This window comes from Oncorhynchus gorbuscha, linkage group LG15, assembly GCF_021184085.1.
Source record: "Oncorhynchus gorbuscha isolate QuinsamMale2020 ecotype Even-year linkage group LG15, OgorEven_v1.0, whole genome shotgun sequence".
Lineage (NCBI taxonomy): Eukaryota > Metazoa > Chordata > Actinopteri > Salmoniformes > Salmonidae > Oncorhynchus > Oncorhynchus gorbuscha.
This window is the reverse complement of record NC_060187.1, coordinates 53,432,768-53,453,450: the sequence shown is the minus strand read 5'-3', so window position 1 is coordinate 53,453,450 and position 20,683 is coordinate 53,432,768. Positions and strand designations below refer to the sequence as shown.

At 43.7% G+C, this 20,683-nt stretch overlaps 1 protein-coding gene across 3 annotated transcripts; it reads left to right on the top strand.

Moving 5' to 3' along the window:
• The first annotated feature begins 2,615 nt into the window (after window positions 1–2,615).
• On the top strand, window positions 2,616–9,014 carry LOC123996502 (prolactin regulatory element-binding protein-like). Of its 3 annotated transcripts, none has more exons than XM_046299878.1 (10): window positions 2,616–2,807; window positions 3,879–4,055; window positions 4,280–4,469; window positions 4,834–5,081; window positions 5,185–5,265; window positions 5,409–5,536; window positions 5,656–5,829; window positions 7,937–8,009; window positions 8,095–8,254; window positions 8,358–9,014. In XM_046299878.1, exons 2-10 carry the CDS (start codon window positions 3,921–3,923, stop codon window positions 8,450–8,452), a joined length of 1,284 nt encoding a protein of 427 aa, XP_046155834.1. In that variant the 5' UTR covers window positions 2,616–2,807; window positions 3,879–3,920; the 3' UTR covers window positions 8,453–9,014. The 3 variants fall into 3 exon arrangements, with proteins under 3 accessions (XP_046155834.1, XP_046155832.1, XP_046155833.1); XM_046299876.1 differs by having other exon boundaries at window positions 4,831–5,081; XM_046299877.1 differs by lacking the exon at window positions 2,616–2,807 and adding an exon at window positions 2,904–3,038 and having other exon boundaries at window positions 4,831–5,081.
• The last annotated feature ends 11,669 nt before the right edge of the window (window positions 9,015–20,683 follow it).

Sequence of the window (20,683 nt, the reverse complement as noted above, 5' to 3'; positions counted from 1 at the left end):
GGACAGACAATTCCAAATAGGATAACTAAATGTAAATAGCATATCGTTATTCATTATGACTGGATGAACTAACATGACACTTGATTTCATATTATGGATGAATTGCCATTAAAGTTCGCATAATGTTTTCCCGCCTCTTAGCCATACTAGCACAATGTCTGAGTGCACTAATTGACTCTGACCATTATCACACCAAATGATTAACTTCTACAGTTAAATAGAGGTTTTAAAAAAGAAGGAAAAAATGTTCGAAGTTTGGGCCTACCCCTGGATCCAACAAACACCGTAAAAGAAATATGCATGTCACTTGAACCAGTCTTTGGGAGGGAACAATTGATAGCGTACTTATCGACAACTGTTCCCGCATCGGCTTGAACAATCCAAACAAGAGCAGCAGTCCATTACACAACATCAGTTTATTTTGCTCACGCCCACCCTATTTTAAGTCAACGGTCACTTACACAGTTTAGAAAATCATATAGCGGGTGCAGTAAAATGCCAAACAGTGTGTGTGTGTGTGTGTGTGTGTGTGTGTGTGTGTGTGTGTGTGTGTGTGTGTGTGTGTGTGTGTGTGTGTGTGTGTGTGTGTGTGTGTGTGTGTGTGTGTGTGTGTGTGTGTGTGTGTGTGTGTGTGTGTGTGTGTGTGTGTGTGTGTGTGGAGCAGGAACTGAGTCTAGTCTATGTGCTCCAGGGCTGTTCATGCCCCATATGGCGTCGTTGTTCATTATTATTTTTTGACTATGAGATGCGTTCAGGTTGTTGTGTCTGGTCAGTTGTTTTGTGTCCCAGAAACACTACTGGCTGTGCCGAACCTGCCGAGACAGGCTTCTTTCGTTGACACTGCCATTAGACCTGTATTGATTATTCCACTGAAACCCTGTATTGAACGTGTGGTCAATACCCAGACCATTGACCTTTTTTTTACTGGAAACAAACTCATCATCAACTCCCTCCCTTCCTCTCAGGCCCAAATTGAACAATCATACTTCCCCCTGAATTCATTCCTCTATAGCTTGGGGTGTTTGATGCCCCATATCACAAGGTCCTCTCCCTTGTCACCATGCCCCCATAAACAAACCCCTTGATCTGACTTTTGCCTCATTTTTTAAGTGCATGATGTATCAATTTGGATTTTGTTAAGGAAGCAGAGGTTAGAGACCACGAGAACACATGTGGACATATTTTTGAGAATGGAGAATTAACCTACCGCTACCGATATGTGCCTCGATGCAGCCCATTGAAATAGATGAGGCTTGTAGGTAACACTCTGTAAAAGTGATTCATTAATTGCTGGATCCCAAGACTGATGTTACCGTGGAGAGACAGATTTCCCCAGAGAACAGCCAACAATAATGATGAAACAGTGCTCTTTACCACCAGTAAAGGCTGAGGTAGGACAGATGAAGATGGCGTGCAAAATTAGACACAGATTATGGGAGGCAATGGATTAGGGTACATCCTTTAACAGTTGACAGATGATTATGTAATGTCATGATTTTATTCAGAGGCATAACAATTGATTGCTTTGCTAAAGCGGATTATACAAGTCCGGTTTTCAGAATGATCTCTTCCCAGTAGAAATGGGCAAGGGATGGGTGAGTGACAAATGAATCCTGTTTATTGTGTCTAACCATGTCTCTCATCAGGTGAGGGTTTTCTCTAGATTCATAAATGAACATTGTCCTATAACAATATCACAATCATGCTCTCAGTATCACTATTGTTTTAGAGAGACCATATTTTTCATCACCCCTCTCATGTGATTAATCCAATAATACACTGTAACTATTTGAATGACCCTGTTGGGCAGAATCAGAATAGAACATCAGATGTGCATATTGTTTTCCATGGCATTGGCCACAGAGGACAAAGAAAAACATATTATTTGCATGAGGAAAGTGTTATTATCAATACATTGTTTGGCCAATATAGGCCTGTGCAAATATTTTCTGCTGTCCATGATCTACAGAAGGTTTTAGCTCTATGTAGAATAGAATACATCTATGTAAAACACTTGTTTGCAAATATTTGTCTCTTGTTTTGCAATGCTATTAAAATGTTTATTGTGTTTAGAAAAACAACAACAATACAGTTAAATCAATACAGTGTCACAGAAAAATGAGATATATGTTTCACCGGATATATAAATCTGAAGCCTCCGGTTGGCATTTCCGCTCACCACCAAATATGGTTATGAGAGGAAGCCTAGTTGCTGGCAGTGGGAGAAGATGGAGTGAGATGGATTTTGGATTTTGATCTTAATACAGTTTTCTGTTCCCCAAACTAGAATCTGTTATGAACAGAGTGGACCACGTTTTGTAGACTTTACCCTTTGCCAAAGTTAAAAATACATGTATAAAAATGCGTTGTTTAGTAGCGCAAGAACAAATTGAGTTATTGCACACGCACACTCCACAGAGTAGACGTTACCTCACGGAAATATGCAAATGTTGGCTAGAACACACCAATAGGATTTCGCTAACTCGTGCTCGGCTCTGCCCACCTTGCTTGTTCTGCCCACTATGATTACTTTTCGCCCATTGGAAACGACGGGGTGTGGTCTATCTAGGGCTAGTTCAAATGTTTTTTTGACAGTGTACGTACAGCGTCGTCTTTAATGACGTAGTCGCTCAGATTGCACGCTGCTGACGTGTATGTAGGGAAGTAGCAAGCTGGCTACCTAGCTAGTAGCAACTTTAGCGTTATTTTCATTATATATGTGCAGCCAGTGACAGCTCATAATGGGAATAATAGCCAACTAATTGAAATAATTGGCAACAGAAGAGAAATCGGAGCAGATTACACAGGTAGAGTTTGCTACACATGGGCTTGCAAGACCTCAAATACATGAGCATACACTACCCAGTGCACCATTCATGCTCAATTGGCTAACGTTAATGATTGGCTGGCATGCTAAAAGTTTAGATGGCGAGTTAGCTAGCAAGTTAATTAAACTGCCTTGTACAGATTTATTGTGCAGTGACAATTGCAAAGATTTCAAGTTATGTAGCTAGCTAGCTAACAAGACTTTCGCGACGGTATGTTTAGCGAGCTAACATTAAAATAACAACACCTGTTCTATTCTAGTTAGTTAGCAAACGATGTAGCAAGCGCCTCAGGCTTGACAGGTAGAAGATACCATCCCTACAGTTACTCTTGTTTGCACCGGAGGTCGTAACGCAATCATGGTTACATTAACACACCTTGGAGTCGGCGCGAGATATGGGTCAGAAAACCTACTTAATTGCAGGGATGGGATATGCCACTGTACACCAAATGCTACCTTTATCCACACTGCTCCATCGAGAAGATTGAAATACTGCTAGTTTTCCCAGAAAACGGCACTTTTCATCCTCAGCTAGCATGAAGCCAAAAATGGCAATTTCCTAGGAAAACTAGCAGTATCCTCTCAATGGAGCAGTGTGGATAAAGGTACAATTTGGAGTACAGTGGCATATCCCATCCCTGCATTGAGGTACGTTTTCTGACCCAAATCTCACGCCGGCTCCATACAGTCTTAATGTAATTATGATTGTGTTCCCAGCTCAGTGTAAACACCTGTAATGGTAGGGTCAGGATCTTCTAAAACAGGAAAAATATGTGTACTGTCTTTAATACACAATTTTCCACCACCATTTTCGGTCTACTTAGGATGTTGCAAACCGTGTTCAGCCAAGGGGGTGCAGCATCCTAAATTGTCCGAAAATTATATTTAACTTCTGGAATCCCACGGACTGTTTTGTGCAACCAAATACAATTGAAAGCAACACTAGTGTATATAAATACACCAGCATTGCTAAAAGCAAGAATCTAGCTACTATTGTGTAATTATAGTTTTTTGTCTTGTATTTTGAGTACTCATGCATTTGTTTCTACAGACAAGGAATTTGCCCTGAAGTGGATTGATTCCTTCAAGAGCCATGGGCAAACGGAGGATGCCAGACCTGTATAGGGCCCCCTTCCCCCTCTACACAATCAAAGTGGACCCCAAAACAGGATGGGTGATCACTGCAGGAGGGGGAGGCGGTTCCAAGACAGGCATAAAGAATGCAGTGGTAAGCTACTGAATGTTTAGGTGATCATGTAATGGTTTTGCTCTATCGGCACAATCTCTCAATTTCTAGTCTCTTCTCTGTCTTCACACCCTTTTACCTTGCATGTATTATGTAAGTGTGAAAATGCAGAAACATTGTAGACATTGTGATTCAGCATTTATTTTGATCTAATTACATCTGAGTAATGTTGTACAGTATTTGCTAAATTGGGACTGTCTTTTCAGCACTTCCTGGGTTTGGAGTTGGTAGGAGATCAGCACTGTGCCACCCTGGTGCACTCTCATGACACAGACACGCGTGCCACCATGAACCTGGCAATAGGCGGGGACGTGATCGCCGCAGGGCAGGACGGCAGATGCAGCCTCATGCGCTTCAGACAACGCCAGCCCAGGGGCAAGGCCGCAGCCAAAGACTGTAAGGAAGGGACACCCCCAAAAACCTGCCATTCACTTTTATAAACCTCTTCATACACAAAGTTCAAATGATCTTTACAGATATATTTACTGTAACATCATTCCTATCTTACATTTTAATCTCTTACATCGGTGTTTCTCAATCCTGGTCCTGGTGACCCAAAGGGCTGCACATAATTATTTTTGCCCTAGCACTAACACACCCGATTCATCTAATTAATTCATCATCAAGCCTTTGATTATTTAAATCACGTATGTTTGTGGGGGGAAAAAACAAAAATGTGCATCCCTTTTGGTCCCCTGGAGAATGATTGGGCAACACTCCCTTACATTAACACATCACTATGCCCCTTATTTTCCAGCAGGGGGTAGCAGTGAGCAGGGTGCAGCTAGGAGACGTGCTGGGAAAGGGGGTAAGGGTAGTGAGGGAGCTGCTGCTAGGGGCAATGTGTCTGAGATGAATGATAACACCACCCAGATCTCTGTTGAAACGTTTGGGGAGGTGCAGTCGGACCTCAACCCCCAGGACCCCCTCCAGAAGTGTGTGAGGTTCAGTCCTGATCTCAGCCTCCTATTGACTGGCGGGACAGACGGACACATCAGAGTGTGGGAGGTGAGTTTAAGTTATGCCAAAATAGCCGCCATGTTGCGACTTCTCCCCAATTGTTACTGTGCAGGTTTTGAACTTGACTGTAATGCCTCTGCTCTCTCACCAGTACCCCTCCTTAAAAGAGAAGTTGGACTTCAAAGCCCATGAGGGGGAAATTGAAGACTTGGACATCAGTCCGAATAACAAGGTACTAAACAGCTAATAAGTATATGACCTCGATGTCTGTCTGTGTTGGAATCACAGTAATGAGAAGGTTATAAACATAATGTGCAAGCTAAACTGGTAAGTGTTTTCTGACCTGTGTGTGTGTTATTTTGTGTTTCTGTGTAGCACCTTGTGACGGTGGGCCGGGACTTTGCCTGCAGTATATGGAGTGGCAACCAGCTAGCCATGAGCCTCTGTTGGCATGAGAAGATGCCTCAGATAGCAGCAAAGTCATACCGCTATATGTCTTGCAGGCAAGCACATACCCCTTTCTCCTACAAATTTTCATATACCCTGTTACATCACCGACATATAGCTCTGATCCAATAGCCACACTAGCATACCACATATGTTTTTTCATTCTCCCGTTTAGGTTTGGAAAAGTCGAGGACCAGAAAGACACCCTGAGGCTCTACACCGTCCAGATCCCCCACAAACGAGACAGAAAACCTCCACAATGCTACCTCTCTAAATGGGACGGCCAGAATTTCCTACCCATGCTGACGAACCCCTGCGGCACTGAGGTCATCTCCACCCTGGCTGTCAGGTGAGGGAGGATGGAGATGACCCCTAGGATTCAATCAATCTTTCCTTGCCCCCCCTTCTGAATTGGAAAAGGTCCCTCCCCTCAGACCTTCTTTTCCGATGCATTTTGAGGAGGCAAATCAGAAAGGATGTGAGGAATTGAGCAAAGATGAATTGAGAAAGAGCCTTATTTGTTAATCTCTGATAAGGTTTGAGTAACTGCTCATTGCAGGTATTTCTCTGTGACGTTACTGTGTCATAAATGTAGGGCTGATATGGACAAAATATCATATCACAATATTTCTCACATTTATGATATGTTTTTGAATAGTAACATTTCTAAATCTGCTTTGTGTTAGTTGTGCATGATCCTAGGGTGGCTACACATACATTTGAAGTGATTTTCAAAGGGGCTTTCTCTGTTCTGTACAATCAAACTTCAACCAAAAGTTGTCTAATTTTACCATTTCCACACTGCCACGTAGGTGCACACAATATGCACAAAAAAAATCAAAGCCTTATTTTTAACTAAGTATTGCGATTTAGATCAAAACTCTTGGGTGTTGGAATCATGGAAATAGAATGATTATTCTACACTCACTGGAGAGTTTTAGGTACATCACCCCATTCACAAAAATGGATTGCTCCTACAGACAGTGAGTTACGTGGCTTGCTATATAAAGCAGGCAGGCCTGCATTGAGGCATTGTTACTGTTCGATTGAATGTTAGAATGGGCAAAGCGAGTGACATTTAGTGTGGTATGAATGTCGCTGCCAGGCATGCTGGATCCAGTATCTCAAACGTCAAGCCTTATGGGCTTTTCACACACGACTTTGTCTAGGGTTTACCTGAGAATGGTGCGACAAACAAAGAAATCCAGTCAGCAACAGTCCTGTGAAACAGCTCGTTGATGAGAAAGGTTGAAGGGAAAATGGCAAGAATCTTGCAACTCTGACAAACAAATAACAGTGCAGTACAACAGTGGTGTGCAAAATGGCATCTCGGAACGCACAACTCATGGATGCGCAATTGTACCAGACGACCACACCCGGTTCCACTCCTGTCAGCTAAAGAAGAAGCGGCTCCAGTGGCCACGCAGTCACCAACACTGGACAATTGAGGAGTGGGAAAACATTGCCTGGTCTGATGACTGATGTTGCATCATGCTGATGGCAGAGTCATGATTTGATGTAAGCAGAATCCATGGACCCATCCTGCCTGGTGTCAATGGTACAGGGTGGTGGTGTACTGGTGTGGGGAATTTATTCTTGGCACACATTAGGTCCCTTGACACCAATTGATCAACAATCATTTCCAATACCTTTTGTAAAAATCAATGCCTCAAATATTTCAGGCTATTCTGGAGGCAAAGGGGGTCCAACCCAGTACTAGTTGGGTGTACCTAAAACTGTCTGGTGAGTGTTAGAATGTAATAGTGGGCACTTTGAATACACTATTTGACAGGTCAATGAATGAAAAAGCCAAGCAAGCGTTCATAGAACTTGGAATTTCAATACTAATTGGAGGTGTTATTGTGACAGGGTAGGAACCAAATTGTTGGTAAGTGTTTCCCATGGGAATGGAACCCTGTAAACGTTGGCTACATTAGAAGTTTCTCTTACTTCATGTAGCTAGCTAATATATTCATGCTTTGCCTATTCCTCTCTGATTTAGAAAATACTGTTGCATAAACAACATGCTGATTTAGGCCTACACCAGCACTGGTATCGGGCTGTATTGGCTAGCTACATTTGCTCAAACTCAGTACATTTATTAGCTAACTAGCGATTTGCATTAGCGGCTAAAACGATTTTGCTGCAGTGACCATGCAGTGAACTGTCGGCAAATGATATTGTGGTCTAACAGCAACTGCGCTCCTTCAGTGACGGGGGAGAGAGACGACTCAAGTTGCGGAGTAAACTATTTTCAAAAAACGGAGTGGCGTATCACATTTTAACAAAACAAACATTGAAATACCGTTACAGAAGGTGGAGTAAACTCAAACTTGTCTGTGCATCAATACGGTATACTGCCTATCCCTGAGTAAATGTAATTGTTGTAGATATTTGTTCTTCCCTGTTAACCAGGAGTCTGGCTCTTTAAAAAAAAATCTCGCTGTGTTCCACAGTGACTCTGGAACTTTTCTCGGCCTTGGGACAGTGACGGGATCAGTAGCAATCTATGTCGCCTTTTCACTACAGGTAGACAAACACACACACAAATAATTAGCTGTCTTAGCTTATCCCTATGTAACTCCCTATTTATCTTGTCTCATTGTCTCTGTAGAAGTTGTACTATGTGCAGGAGTCCCACGGCATTGTGGTGACCGATCTGGCTTTCCTGCCTGACACTCCCAAAGGCCAGAGCCTCAAAGGGAACAACGAGGCAGCCATGTTGAGTGTGGCTGTGGACAGCCGCTGTCAGATGCACACGGTACGAAACCGAAGTAAGTGGTTTGAATTGGTAGCATTGATTTAGCATTGTGAGCAGTATTGTCTTTTCCTTCACCCTCCTTTGTTCTCTCTCTCCCTGTATCTTCACTGTCCCAGGATCCTTCCCTATCTGGCTGGTGCTGTTCTTCTGTGGCATCATGGTGGTGGGAGCCGTCCTGCTCCTGCAGCACCTCTTCCCAGGATTAATTTAGACATTGACAGGGATGTTAATTGGAGGGAGAATGAAGGAATCCCAGACCGCCCTACAATCATCTTCAACAACCACAACCTCTGAGGAACTCCCCTGACGCAACTCAACCCTGGGACATGCATCCATCTCCTACCTATAGCCATCTTACCACACTTACCGGACCGTGGAACATTTGAACCACACTTGCCCAACCCTGGATTACATCTACTAGAGCCATTTACCCACTCTTAACTCTATCCTCCCAACATCATTCCCTATATCAATGACAATACCCTTAACCAATATTTGTATCCCCCATCCTTCCCTGTCACCCCTAGCCCTGATTCAGGACAGCCCAGTGAACCATCCTTGCTCCTTCCACCCACAATTCTGCAAGACTCAAGAATTTCTCTTTTTTTCTTGATCTGTATCAATCAGTCAATCTTCTTTTTGATTTTATACCATGGTGGGGAGTTAAGGGCTCAGCTTCAGTTCTATATCATCATGAATGTGCAAGGGGTGGGGCTTTTTTATCATAGATATTTAAGAAAATGTAAAATTATAAATATAAAATGTGAATCATTGCTCTGTCTGTCTCCAATCTGTCCTGTGCATACATAAACACACACTTGTAATTTTAGCAAGTTGGTTGGATAACATTTCTGCATATGGACTTTCTGTACCAGTTTCCATTGAGGCCTGTTTTTCCTGCTTTGCCCACTAGTGGGCATCATATACAAATACATGTTTGTCATAGACAGATAAATGTTTTTATCTAATATTGTTCATCCCAGACTGGAAAGCAGTCTAGGCAACAGGGCATCATGACCTTCAGGAAAAACTAAATCAATTGTGTTTGTGAACTCCCCTTTAGCTCCATTTACAATATTGAAAGACCTGGCAAGTTCTTCTCTGAAGGGTCCTGTATATCGCTAATCGTCTCCTTTCAGGCCTATTCCAGATTGACAGGTGGAAGACGGGTCTTTTTCTGCTCCACACATTTCCGTAGATGTGTTTATGTACAACCATTCAGTCTGGGCCCGGGGCTTGCTCTGATTCGTCAGAGCTGGACCGACTGATTCATATTAAAAATAAGTATAAATATAAAATATATATATAAAATAAGGACAAAAGAAAAAGGAAAAGAAAAAGGACAACAAAGTGAAACAGTCAGCACTTCTATTGCAACTTCGTATTTCGTCGTCCTAACGTAGTCTACACTGCTATCTGCCCAGCAGCTAGCCAGCTAGCAAACGTCCACTGTCTACCGAATAGCAGCACTGTAGAAACTATTACACTCAACTGAACGACTTGATTAGTGTAGTGTTAGCTAGCTACATAGTTGTCTTTGCTGTCTTCGTATCCAAGATAATTGTGTAGTTTAGAGCGTGTAGTCTTAGAGTGATTATCTTAATTTACAGAGGTTAGCTAGCCAGCTATTTGTCGTCCTTAACGTAGGAGACACTGCTAGATAGCCAACAGCTAGCCAACGTCTATTGAATAGAACTTCTGCACTCAACAACCCGGTCGCATTCCGCTTCGCTCCACAGGTAGTATCACATTTTTCATTTCATTTCATTACAGCACAACGGTTTGATTTGTTTGATCGTAGCTAGCTACATAGCTAGCTACATAGCCGTCTGTGTATCAAAGATAATTGTGTAGTCTAGAGCGATTTTCTAGGTTAGCTAGCCAGCTATTGTCGTTCTTTTAACGCAACGTAACGTAATCAACACTGCTAGCTAGCCAGCTAGCCCCCCGAATAGCAGCACTGTAGAAACTACTACACTCAACGGAACGACTTGATTAGTGTAGTGTCAACAACGCAGCCACTGTCAGCTAGCCTACAAAGTCAACAACGCAGCCACTGCCAGCTAGCCTACTTCAGCAGTACTGTATCATTTTTAATAATTTTAGTCAATAAGATTCTTGCTACGTAAGCTTAACTTTCTGAACATTCGAGACGTGTAGTCCACTTGTCATTCCAATCTCCTTGCATTAGCGTAGCCTCTTCTGTAGCCTGTCAACTATGTGTCTGTCTATCCCTGTTCTCTCCTCTCTGCACAGACCATACAAACGCTCCACACCGCGTGGCCGCTGCCACCCTAATCTGGTGGTCCCAGCGCGCACGACCCACGTGGAGTTCCAGGTCTCCGGTAGCCTCTGGAACTGCCGATCTGCAGCCAACAAGGCAGAGTTCATCTCAGCCTATGCCTCCCTCCAGTCCCTCGACTTCTTGGCACTGACAGAAACATGGATCACCACAGATAACACTGCTACTCCTACTGCTCTCTCTTCGTCCGCCCACGTGTTCTCGCACACCCCGAGAGCTTCTGGTCAGCGGGGTGGTGGCATAGGGATCCTTATCTCTCCCATGTGGTCATTCTCTCTTTCTCCCCTTACCCATCTGTCTATCGCCTCCTTTGAATTTCATGCTGTTACAGTTACCAGCCCTTTCAAGCTTAACATCCTTATCATTTATCGCCCTCCAGGTCCCCTCGGAGAGTTCATCAATGAGCTTGATGCCTTGATAAGCTCCTTTCCTGAGGACGGCTCACCTCTCACAGTTCTGGGCGACTTTAACCTCCCCACGTCTACCTTTGACTCATTCCTCTCTGCCTCCTTCTTTCCACTCCTCTCCTCTTTTGACCTCACCCTCTCACATTCCCCCTACTCACAAGGCAGGCAATACGCTCGACCTCATCTTTACTAGATGCTGTTCTTCCACTAACCTCATTGCAACTCCCCTCCAAGTCTCCGACCACTACCTTGTATCCTTTTCCCTCTCGCTCTCATCCAACACTTCCCACACTGCCCCTACTCGGATGGTATCGCGCCGTCCCAACCTTCGCTCCCTCTCCCCCGCTACTCTCTCCTCTTCCATCCTATCATCTCTTCCCTCTGCTCAAACCTTCTCCAACCTATCTCCTGATTCTGCCTCCTCAACCCTCCTCTCCTCCCTTTCTGCATCCTTTGACTCTCTATGTCCCCTATCTTCCAGGCCGGCTCGGTCCTCCCCTCCCGCTCCGTGGCTTGACGACTCAATGCGAGCTCACAGAACAGGGCTCCGGAAGGCCGAGCGGAAATGGAGGAAAACTCGCCTCCCTGCGGACCTGGCATCCTTTCACTCCCTCCTCTCTACATTTTCCTCCTCTGTCTCTGCTGCTAAAGCCACTTTCTACCACTCTAAATTCCAAGCATCTGCCTCTAACCCTAGGAAGCTCTTTGCCACATTCTCCTCCCTCCTGAATCCTCCTCCCCCTCCCCCCTCCTCCCTCTCTGCAGATGACTTCGTCAACCATTTTGAAAAGAAGATCGACGACATCCGATCCTCGTTTGCTAAGTCAAACAACACCGCTGGTTCTGCTCACACTGCCCTACCCTGTGCTCTGACCTCTTTCTCCCTCTCTCTCCAGATGAAATCTCGCGTCTTGTGACGGCCGGCCGCCCAACAACCTGCCCGCTCGACCCTATCCCCTCCTCTCTTCTCCAGACCATTTCCGGAGACCTTCTCCCTTACCTCACCTCGCTCATCAACTTATCCCTGACCGCTGGCTACGTCCCTTCCGTCTTCAAGAGAGCGAGAGTTGCACCCCTTCTGAAAAAACCTACACTCGATCCCTCCGATGTCAACAACTACAGACCAGTATCCCTTCTTTCTTTTCTCTCCAAAACTCTTGAACGTGCCGTCCTTGGTCAGCTCTCCCGCTATCTCTCTCAGAATGACCTTCTTGATCCAAATCAGTCAGGTTTCAAGACTAGTCATTCAACTGAGACTGCTCTTCTCTGTATCACGGAGGCGCTCCGCACCGCTAAAGCTAACTCTCTCTCCTCTGCTCTCATCCTTCTAGACCTATCGGCTGCCTTCGATACTGTGAACCATCAGATCCTCCTCTCCACCCTCTCCGAGTTGGGCATCTCCGGCGCGGCCCACGCTTGGATTGCGTCCTACCTGACAGGTCGCTCCTACCAGGTGGCGTGGCGAGAATCTGTCTCCTCACCACGCGCTCTCACCACTGGTGTCCCCAGGGCTCTGTTCTAGGCCCTCTCCTATTCTCGCTATACACCAAGTCACTTGGCTCTGTCATAACCTCACATGGTCTCTCCTATCATTGCTATGCAGACGACACACAATTAATCTTCTCCTTTCCCCCTTCTGATGACCAGGTGGCGAATCGCATCTCTGCATGTCTGGCAGACATATCAGTGTGGATGACGGATCACCACCTCAAGCTGAACTTCGGCAAGACGGAGCTGCTCTTCCTCCCGGGGAAGGACTGCCCGTTCCATGATCTCGCCATCACGGTTGACAACTCCATTGTGTCCTCCTCCCAGAGCGCTAAGAACCTTGGCGTGATCCTGGACAACAAACTGTCGTTCTCAACTAACATCAAGGCGGTGGCCCGTTCCTGTAGGTTCATGCTCTACAACATCCGCAGAGTACGACCCTGCCTCACACAGGAAGCGGCGCAGGTCCTAATCCAGGCACTTGTCATCTCCCGTCTGGATTACTGCAACTCGCTGTTGGCTGGGCTCCCTGCCTGTGCCATTAAACCCCTACAACTCATCCAGAACGCCGCAGCCCGTCTAGTGTTCAACCTTCCCAAGTTCTCTCACGTCACCCCGCTCCTCCGCTCTCTCCACTGGCTTCCAGTTGAAGCTCGCATCCGCTACAAGACCATGGTGCTTGCCTACGGAGCTGTGAGGGGAACGGCACCTCAGTACCTCCAGGCTCTGATCAGGCCCTACACCCAAATAAGGGCACTGCGTTCATCCACCTCTGGCCTGCTCGCCTCCCTACCACTGAGGAAGTACAGTTCCCGCTCAGCTCAGTCAAAACTGTTCGCTGCTCTGGCTCCCCAATGGTGGAACAAACTCCCTCACGACGCCAGGACAGCGGAGTCAATCACCACCTTCCGGAGACACTTGAAACCCCACCTCTTTAAGGAATACCTAGGATAGGATAAAGTAATCCTTCTCACCCCCCCCCCCTTAAAATATTTAGATGCACTATTGTAAAGTGGTTGTTCCACTGGATGTCATAAGGTGAATGCACCAATTTGTAAGTCGCTCTGGATAAGAGCGTCTGCTAAATGACTTAAATGTAAATGTATATTAATGTGGTGGTCCTGAGTGCTCTAGCCACTCTCACGTGTCATTTAACACTACTTAGCTAAGATGGTAGAAAGCGATAATGTTCCTAAATAAAAGATGAGGCAGGCTATGATCCAGTGTATGTGATGGTTTTCTGTATCTTGCAGAGTCTACATACTTTATATTAGCATTGTATGGTCTTTTGTAGCATGGCATTCAAGATTCTGCATTTTCTAGACCAAAGCACCATGGAGAGTGTTTGGTTTGTTTCAAATGGCTGGCTGACTAACACTATCATCAAGCTGTATAGTTCATCTGTGTTTGTTTCAACCAATTAAACACTTTATTGGAATCTCTATTGTCGAGGCTTAATGGCCTTCAACTAAAGAGCTTTAATGATTTTCTCTTCCACTTTCTTCACACTCTTTAAAATAATGCCACCAGTCCGTCTGGGTACCTGAATATGTAACAGCTTGGTTCTGGCCCCTAGTCTTACCACCATCCCTCTACATGCCTGGCATAAGCACTTGCGTTGTTGCAGAGATGGAAAGGTTGCTGTGATACACTGGGACGTGTTCATTAAGCACCAAATGGAAGATGACAGACTAAAACAGGGAGGGACTACCTGGAAAGGCACATTTCAGTTTCCCATTGCAAAACTTTTTTAAAGTGATTTCCGTTGTGTACCCTTACTGAACATGACCCAGGGGCATAATAACAGGACACAAGGTTGAAAATATTGGAGATACAAATTAGATGTATAAAATGGACATTCTCTACCATGCGGAATAAAGAACTTTGTGATCTGGGACATTTTAAATGTTTGGTCCCACCAGTTCCCATCATAACCTTTATAGATGCTTTGCCAGTGACAACAAAGACACTTCTTTAGGAAACAAGAAACCTGGGGAGGCTTGCATTTCTGGCATGTTGGTTGCAATATTGTTTGGCTTTGGCATACACGACACACTGGGTGGGGTTTTAGCCTTAAACCAGCCAGCAGTTGGATTACAATTTGTTTTAAATCAGAATTGACTTGCCATTTTTCCCTCCTCTACTTCATCACTGATGGGTAGAACTTCAAGGAGTGTGTGCTCTACCTCTGTTCAATTTCTGTTACAGCGGCAAGCAGAATATACCTTTAAAAGGTTGAATGAAGACGGTTTTTATTTCAATGTCAAATCATTTCTGGGTAACTATTAAGTACCTTAAAGTGATTATTTTCAATTAAAATGATCAAAAATAATCCAAAATTAGCAAAGAGCAATTTCTCAAGCAAGGATTTTGTTCGGACTGTGGAGTGGTCTGAGTGGGGAGGGGAAAACTGAAAACTAGCTGTTCTTGGCAGAGAGGTTTGGAACTCTTTCTTATTGTTCTATTAACCTGGCAGAACAAAACTCCATCCCACCAAGTCAGTCGGAAATTCCAGGCAGTCTTTTCAAACAGCTCTTCCACTAAAAGGGTACTATCATAATTTTCACAATTTCACAATATTATTCCAACCTCATAATGTGGAAGTATATACAGTGTAAAACACAGGAAATCACATTTTTGATTGCACTGGGCCTTTAAAGACATTCTCGGGTACTTTTGTATACTTTTTAGCCAGTAGTCTTAAAGTAGTCCCTGAAAATTGCTTACTATGTGCAGATATGTGCACCACCTCATTGCTCTCGCGCTCGCTCTGCCGAACACTGAGTCATTGGGCCTGCCCTGCAACCTCATTTGTTAAAGCTGGGCAGGCCTTTTGCCAGTTGTCACTCAAATGCGAGGGGCTGAAGCTCATTGGCTAGAACACAAATTCCTAGGGGGCTGTCCCATATCGAGGAAACGTAGGGAAAATGTCACGGGACAGTTTCAAGAAACTAGGGATTTTGTGGCTAATTGTGGTAAGACAGTCATTCTGCTCATTGATTATGAATGTGTAACAGGGTTGGTTATGTTTCTACTTGACAGTGCAGAAATATGTATTTGATGTTTATGTACACATTTTGGTTGGTTGAATTTACATATCAATAAGGTGTTATGCCATCGGTCATGCCTGCAGATAGGGGGAGATCGCAAATTTAAATTCTTCCCACTCTGATATTGACATTCAAGTGGTAGGTCACATTCTAAAATACTGTATTTTATTTACATATTTAGAATGCGTAAGAGTTCACTATGCACATATGTCCTGATGTGTACAGTGGCTTGCGGAAGTATTCACCCCCCCTTGGCATTTCTCCTATTTTGTTGCCTTACAACCTGGAATTAAAATAGATTTTGGGGGGGGTTGTATCATTTGATTTACACAACATGCCTACCACCATATTTTATATGGTTAAACAAACAACAAGTAAGACAAAAAAACATCAAACCTGAGTCTGCATAACTATTCAACCCCCCCCCCCCCCCCAAAGTCAATACTTTGTAGAGCCGCCTTTTGCAGAAATGACAGCTGTAAGTCTCTTGGTGTATGTCTCTATAAGCTTGGCACATCTCGCCACTGGGATTTTTGCCCATTCCTCAAAGCAAAAACTGCTCTAGCTCCTTCAAGTTGGATGGGTTCCGCTGGTGTACAGCAATTTTTAAGTCATACCACAGATCCTCAATTGAATTAAGGTCTGGGCTTTGACTAGGCTTTTCCAAGACATTTAAATGTTTCCCCTTATACCACTCAAGTGTTGATTTAGCAGTATGCTTAGGGTCATTGTCCTGCTGGAAGGTGAACCTCCGTACCAGTCTCAAATCTCTGAAAGACTGAAACAGGTTTCCCTCAAGAATTTCCCTGTATTTAGCGCCATCCATCATTCCTTTAATTCTGACCAATTTCCCAGTCCCTGTCGATGGAAAAACATCCCCACAGAATGATGCTGCCACCACCATGCTTGGTGTTGGGAATGGGGATGAGGTTCTTGGGGGTGATGAGAGGTGTTGGGTTTGCATCAGATCTAGCGTTTTCTTTGATGGCCAGAGTACCTTCTTCCATATGTTTGGGGAGTCTCCCACATGCCTTTTGGCAAACACCAAATGTGTTTGCTTATTTCTTTCTTTAAGCAATGGCTTTTTTTCTGGCCACTCTTCTGTAAAGCCCAGCTCTGTGGAGATGGCTTAAAGTGGTCCTATGGACAGATACTCCAATCTCCGCTGTGGAGATTTGCAGCTCCTTCAGGGTTATCCTTGGTCTCTTCGTTGTCTCTCTGATTAATGCACTCCTTGCCTGGTCTGTGAGTTTTGGTGGGCGGCCCTCCCTTGGCAGGTCTGTTGTGGTGCCATATTCTTTCAATTTTTGAATAATGGATTGAATGGTGCTCCGTTGGATGTTCAAAGTTTATGATCTTTTTTATAACCCAACCCTGATCTGTACTTCTCCACAACTTTGTCCTTGACCGGTTTGGAGAGCTCCTTGGTCTTCATAGTGCCACTTGCTTGGTGGTGCGCCTTGCTTAGTGGTGTTGCAGACTCTGGGGCCTTTCAGAACAGGTGTATACTGAGATCATGTGACAGAACATGTGACACTTAGATTGCACACAGGTGGACTTTATTTAACTAATTATGTGACTTCTGAAGGTAATTGGTTGCACCATATCTTATTCAGGGGCTTTATAGCAAAGGGGGTGAATACATATGCACGCACCACTTTTCTTTTTTAAAATTTCACTTCAACAATTTTGAGTATTTTGTGTATGTCCATTACATAAAATCCAAATAAAAATCAATTTAAATTACAGGTTGTAATGAAACAAAATAGGAAAAACGCCAAGGGGGTGAATAATTTTGCAAGGCACTGTATATACAGTATATATGTGTATGGTAACTGTTAGATATTGGGGGAATCCTGGGATCTGCTTTTGTATGTTATTGCTGTAAGAGCGAGTTAGCTAGCATGCTCTAATTGTAATGGTCACATTAGCTCCCTGCAAATTCACAGTTATTTCCATGCTAACAGACTAATCACAAATCTACAGCCATCAACATACTGTTGTCCTGAATATCTAATGTGCTTCTGTGTGTCTATTGTCAGGTACTTACATTTATTGTATTTTGTACTATTTTTGTCATTGTTATGATGTTTGATTATAAAATACCCTGTCTAATATTGACATTCAAGTGACGAATCAAGAAATCTACAGCCATAAACACATTGTTGTCCTGCACATCTAATGCGCTTCCTTGTGTCTATTGTCAGAATAAACACAAATCAACTGGCATCACTGGCTGGACAGTCCTTTCTTTAAAAACACAACGCAAGAGAGTCACGAAGTATGATCACATCTGTTACACTACTGGTGCTGAAACTAGTCATCTTGTCTTCGCTGGACAGCTGTTACACATGCATGAACTACACCAAATCAAATCAAATTTTATTGGTTGCATACATATTTTTAGCAGATGTTATTTGGGGGGGAAGCTAAATGCTTGTGTTCCTAGCTCCTGCAGCTCCAGCAATATGAACTAGACATAGACACATCCAGCCCAAAGCAAGAGGTTTAAAAATGACTTAGTCGCTAAAGTACCGGAGCATGTCTTTAAGGCCTTCAATGAAAACAAATGTGTGCACTCACACAGTGTGTTTGGCCAGCAGGTGGCACTGTGTGCCTGGCAAATTATTGCTGTACAGTGGTGAAAGTCCCCATGTTGTTGATCTAACCTACATTCTGATTCAGTTGAAGCAGCACAACCTTCCCACACATCCAAGCCAGTCATCACGGATTGGGGGGATAGACTCAGACCTCTCAGACTCAGAGGTCTATGGTTTCTCCAGAGAAGTTCAAGGCCACTTCACAATGGCAGTGTGTGTTTCATTATGAAGCTCTCTAAATGCTGTCTGTCAAGCCAGCCATCCCTGGTTTACTTGTCTATATGAGAGATCGAAGAGGCAAGTATCAGTCATCATTGTGCTGAAAATCCTGAGCTTCATCAGTGAGACAAAATTACGTCCTAAAAGGTCAGCAGCCATGTTTGCGCAACCCCCTCACCCCTCCAAAACATCATTCTTCTCACCAAATTGTGAAGCCGATTCAGACATTTCCCCAAATACACCCCCGCCCTCCAGCCAGCCTCCTCCACCCCACGGCCCGCCCCTACATCAGCACAAGGCAGGAAACCCAACTCCCACCTCTCACCTACATCACAGCCCAGCAGGAAATGAATTCCCCAGACAGGCCAGTGTCTCAAACTCCATGAAGAGGAAGAAACACCATCTCTTTCTCTTTTTTTCACCTCCTGTCCTCCCAACAACGCACATACCCTGTCGGCCCGCTGTCTTAAACCAGACCAGTAAAATGGTTTCAATTTGTCTAAGGAATTGACTGGTGACATGGGGCAAAATGGCTAGACAGAGAGGGGGAAGTTTGTTTTCTCCATAGTGGTGACTAAGCCAGTGACCATGATTATCTGTCTCATCGTGGTGATTGTTTTGGCGTACCTCTGATAATACAGTAATAGAGTAATAATGCAGACCAGGGTCATGTGTCTCAGTGGATGGGTTTGGTTGGCTGGCCAGTCAGCCTGGTCTGCACAGAGCATTGGGGACTCCTGTTCAAATGAGACTACTAAAACACTATTGTTTTCATGAATGGATATGTGAGTTCATGGATCAAACCTTGTGGGACAACATGGACTCAGGGGTAGATGTAGCATAGCAAATGTAAATGCGGTACACTCCAATTAGCATGATAGGTAATGATTTTTATGGTATGTATTAATTTGTGCATGTCCATTATCCATTTCATATGAATCATGAATTCATACGAATTACAATTTGTATGAAATTTTACAAATTGCAATTTGAACAATATATTACGAATTGCAATTCATACAATATTTTACGAATTTGCAAAATGCATGATATGTTACGAATTCCAATTTGTTGTGGCTAATGCTATCTTGGTGGCTAACATTAGGTAAGATAGGGGTTAGGGTTTAAGGTTAGGATTAAGATTAGGTGAAGGGTTAGCTAACATGCTAAGTGGTTGCAAAGTAGCTAAAAAGTAGTAAGTAGTTGCAAAGTTGCTAATTAGCTAAAATTGTCTGTGATGAGATTTGAACGTTTGCGTTATATGCCTACCCATCCACCCTGACCAGCCACTCTACTTTTGTTTTTGCCTTAAGTAACCTTCTGTCTTATGTAACCATCACAAACGTAACATATCATATCAATTACTACTAATTGGAGGGTCCCTGATTTACATTTACTATGTTACGTTTAGTCTATGAGGCCAGGCTGTGTGGGACCACTGGTTCAGATAAATCAAATCAAATCAAATCGAATCAAATCAAATTTTATTTGTCACATACACATGGTTAGCAGATGTTAATGCGAGTGTAGCGAAATGCTTGTGCTTCTATTTCCGACAATGCAGTGATAACCAACAAGTAATCTAACTAACAATTCCAAAACTACTGTCTTATACACAGTGTAAGGGGATAAGGAATATGTACATAAGGATATATGAATGAGTGATGGTACAGAGCAGCATACAGTAGATGGTATCGAGTACAGTATATACATATGAGATGAGTGTGTAGACAAAGTAAACAAAGTGGCATAGTTAAAGTGGCTAGTGATACATGTATTACATAAGGATGCAGTCGATGATGTAGAGTACAGTATATACATATGCATATGAGATGAATAATGTAGGGTAAGTAACATTATATAAGGTAGCATTGTTTAAAGTGGCTAGTGATATATTTACTGTCATGTTGAATTACAGGGAAACATTGATCTTCTTTGCACTTCTCTATGCTTCTTGTGTAAAAAAAAAACGCTTCAAACTCACCCAGTTTGTTACAGTTTTGGTATCAGAGAGCAGCCCTTTAAGTGGATTTGAAAGATGTGAGAGAGAAATCATTAAAACTTGCATGTTTCCACTATAAAGGCAGGCCTCTCTCCTGTTGCTGTTTCAGGTGTGTTGAAGATCAAGCATTTCGAATTAGGGAAGGAAAAAAATGCATTCTCCCGGAAGAAAAGGTTTCCCGGGGTCAAAAGCACATAAAATACAGTCTTAAATGTAGTACAGTTAAGCAACCATGAAGGGTAATGTGAAACAGACAAGCAGGGCAAACATTATACCTGCCTTTACCACTATCAGCACGGCAAACAACTAAGATATAAAAGAGCCCCCCCCCCACACACACACACACACACACACACACACACACACACACACAC